The 2121-nt window shown below is 44.1% G+C and overlaps 1 protein-coding gene across 1 annotated transcript; it reads left to right on the forward strand.

Moving 5' to 3' along the window:
• The first annotated feature begins 548 nt into the window (after positions 1 to 548).
• On the forward strand, positions 549 to 1898 carry LOC143880705 (uncharacterized). The gene is made up of 3 exons (XM_077383680.1): positions 549 to 869; positions 1048 to 1270; positions 1384 to 1898. The coding sequence occupies exons 1-3, from the start codon at positions 549 to 551 to the stop codon at positions 1896 to 1898; spliced, it is 1059 nt and encodes a 352-aa protein (XP_077239795.1).
• The last annotated feature ends 223 nt before the right edge of the window (positions 1899 to 2121 follow it).

Below are 2121 nucleotides of genomic sequence, written 5' to 3' on the forward strand. Positions count from 1 at the left end.
TTGAAGAGCAATCAAGGATCTACAAAGAGCATCAAGCTTTCAAGAAGAAGCCAAGCTATTCAATCTTCACTTCTTGTATAGGTGGCCAGGGCATTCCTTATTTTAATTCCCTAGAGAGCAACCGCTTAGAACTCGGCGGAGAAGGAGAGTCTTTGTAAAGGTGTAAGGGCATCCTCATTTAATATCCCTTGGAAGTGTAACCGCCTCGGAGCCGGGCATCGTGGAGGTCTCCAATAGTGGAAATCCTTAAGGACGATCTTAAGAAGAGTGGAGTAGGGCTTTGCCCGAACCACTATACATCGGTGTGTTCTTTCTTGTCTTACATTTCCATTATTAATTTTTGGTTTGGCATTTCATTTTGTTTCTAATTATTTGCACTAACCAAATATTTAATTAAGTGAAGAAAAATCCAATTAGGTTCACAAGTAATTTTCAAAAGGGATAATTTAGTGTTAAAATTCAATTCACCCCCCCCTCTTGTATATTTCAATAACGATGATGAAGAGGACTTCAGTGATGATGAAGAGGACTTCGGTGACGATGATGAGATGAGTGACGAGGAGGTGGATGAACCTACTAATTATCTAGGCGATGCTTTGGGAAATACCAATATAAGGCAGCCGATGGAAGCAGATGAAATGATTGTAGGGGGTGATGAAGTAAATGTGATCGTGGGACCTGAGGATTTCACGGTCGGGGCAATGTTCCCAAATCTTAAAGTCTTTCAGAAGAAAGTCACAAAGTACGCAATCCGGCATCGGTTTGTGTTTGTCCCACAAGAGACAAATCCCACAAAGTACGGCGTTAGATTCAAGGATCGTACTTGCCCATGGCGTATCAGAGGGACCACTTATACAGATTATGTTAAGGTAAAAACATTTATCCCTCAGCATACATGCTCAAGCACAATGAAAGGGAACGATCATCCCATGGCTACTAGCCGCAACTGCAATAGATGGCAACAATAGGTTATTCCTGCTGGCACTTGTAGTAGTTGAGGCCGAGACGTATGATAGCTGCGTATGGTTCCTGCATTTGTTCCGTCAGAATTTTATTTCGGCAGGACGAGATGTCATCACGATTGAGTCCGACCGGATGAAGGGGTTGCTTAGAGCCGTAGCGGAAGCTTTGCTAGGGTCGCACCATTTCTATTGCATCCACCACCTCAGTGCCAACTTCCATGGAAAATTTAAGAGTGAAGATCTCCAGAAATTTTTTATGAATGCTGCATATTCCTTAAGGGAGGGTGCTTTTAAGGATGCGATGGAGAGTATTAAAAGCATGAGTAAAAGTGCAGAGAAATGGATATCGGAGATTCCTAAACAAAATTGGGCCAGCGTGTATTTTTAAGGTCTAGATATAACGTGCTGACAACTAACGCAGCTGAGAGCTTCAATGCACTTTTAAAGGGTGCAAGGGAGCTGCCTATTGCAGCACTTATTGAACAGACAAGATGGAGACTATCTGACTTCTTTCAGTATCGTCAGAAGGCAGGTAGCAAGTGGACGACTCGTTTGACCCCAAACGCGGAAGATTGGTTGGCCGATGAACGTATTCTAGCAGGTGGTTATATGGCGCACCAGTGTGGTTGGACCGTATATGAGGTCAAGTCCAAGTACCACGTTGATGAGGTGGACTTAGAAAAGAAAACATGTACGTGTCGTTTGTTCCAAACGATGGGAATGTCGTGCTCCCATGCGATAGTTGCCATGGGACTAGACCAACGAGACCCATACAGTTACTGTGAGGAATGGTATCATGCCGATACGTATCGGAGGACTTACGATGGAGCAATTTATCCCACGTTAGACCGATCACAATGGCCAGAGCTTACCCATCCTTTGCCGTTGGTATTGCCGCCAAAATCAAGACGACGGCGAGGCCGACCGAAAAAGTGAGAACGGAGAGAGGGATGCAAAGAGAAGTGCACCATAAGTGCAGTCCTTGCGGTCAACTTGGACATAATAAGAGATCGTGCAAGAATCTGTCCATCGTAATTCCTCAGCCAAATACGGTCCCAATCGGGCCTTCCGCACCAATGGGAAACCGGTATGTAATTTTTTGACTTTTGTTTTCTCTTATATTATGATCCTCGATACAATCCGTGCCAGCTTTAAACTA

Source organism: Tasmannia lanceolata, unplaced genomic scaffold (genome assembly GCF_043159265.1).
Source record: "Tasmannia lanceolata isolate RefF3 unplaced genomic scaffold, GAP_Taslan_0.1 ptg000007l, whole genome shotgun sequence".
Classification (NCBI taxonomy): domain Eukaryota; kingdom Viridiplantae; phylum Streptophyta; class Magnoliopsida; order Canellales; family Winteraceae; genus Tasmannia; species Tasmannia lanceolata.

What these genes read in the sequence shown, in the direction of transcription:
- LOC143880705 (XM_077383680.1), top strand. Translation starts at nt 549, where the DNA reads ATGAGTGACGAGGAGGTGGATGAACCTACTAATTATCTAGGCGATGCT. An exon ending in CTTATACAGATTATGTTAAG is followed by an intron (nt 870 to 1,047) that starts GTAAAAACATTT and finishes TTGTTCCGTCAG; the next exon opens with AATTTTATTTCGGCAGGACG. An exon ending in TTTTAAGGATGCGATGGAGA is followed by an intron (nt 1,271 to 1,383) that starts GTATTAAAAGCA and finishes CAACTAACGCAG; the next exon opens with CTGAGAGCTTCAATGCACTT.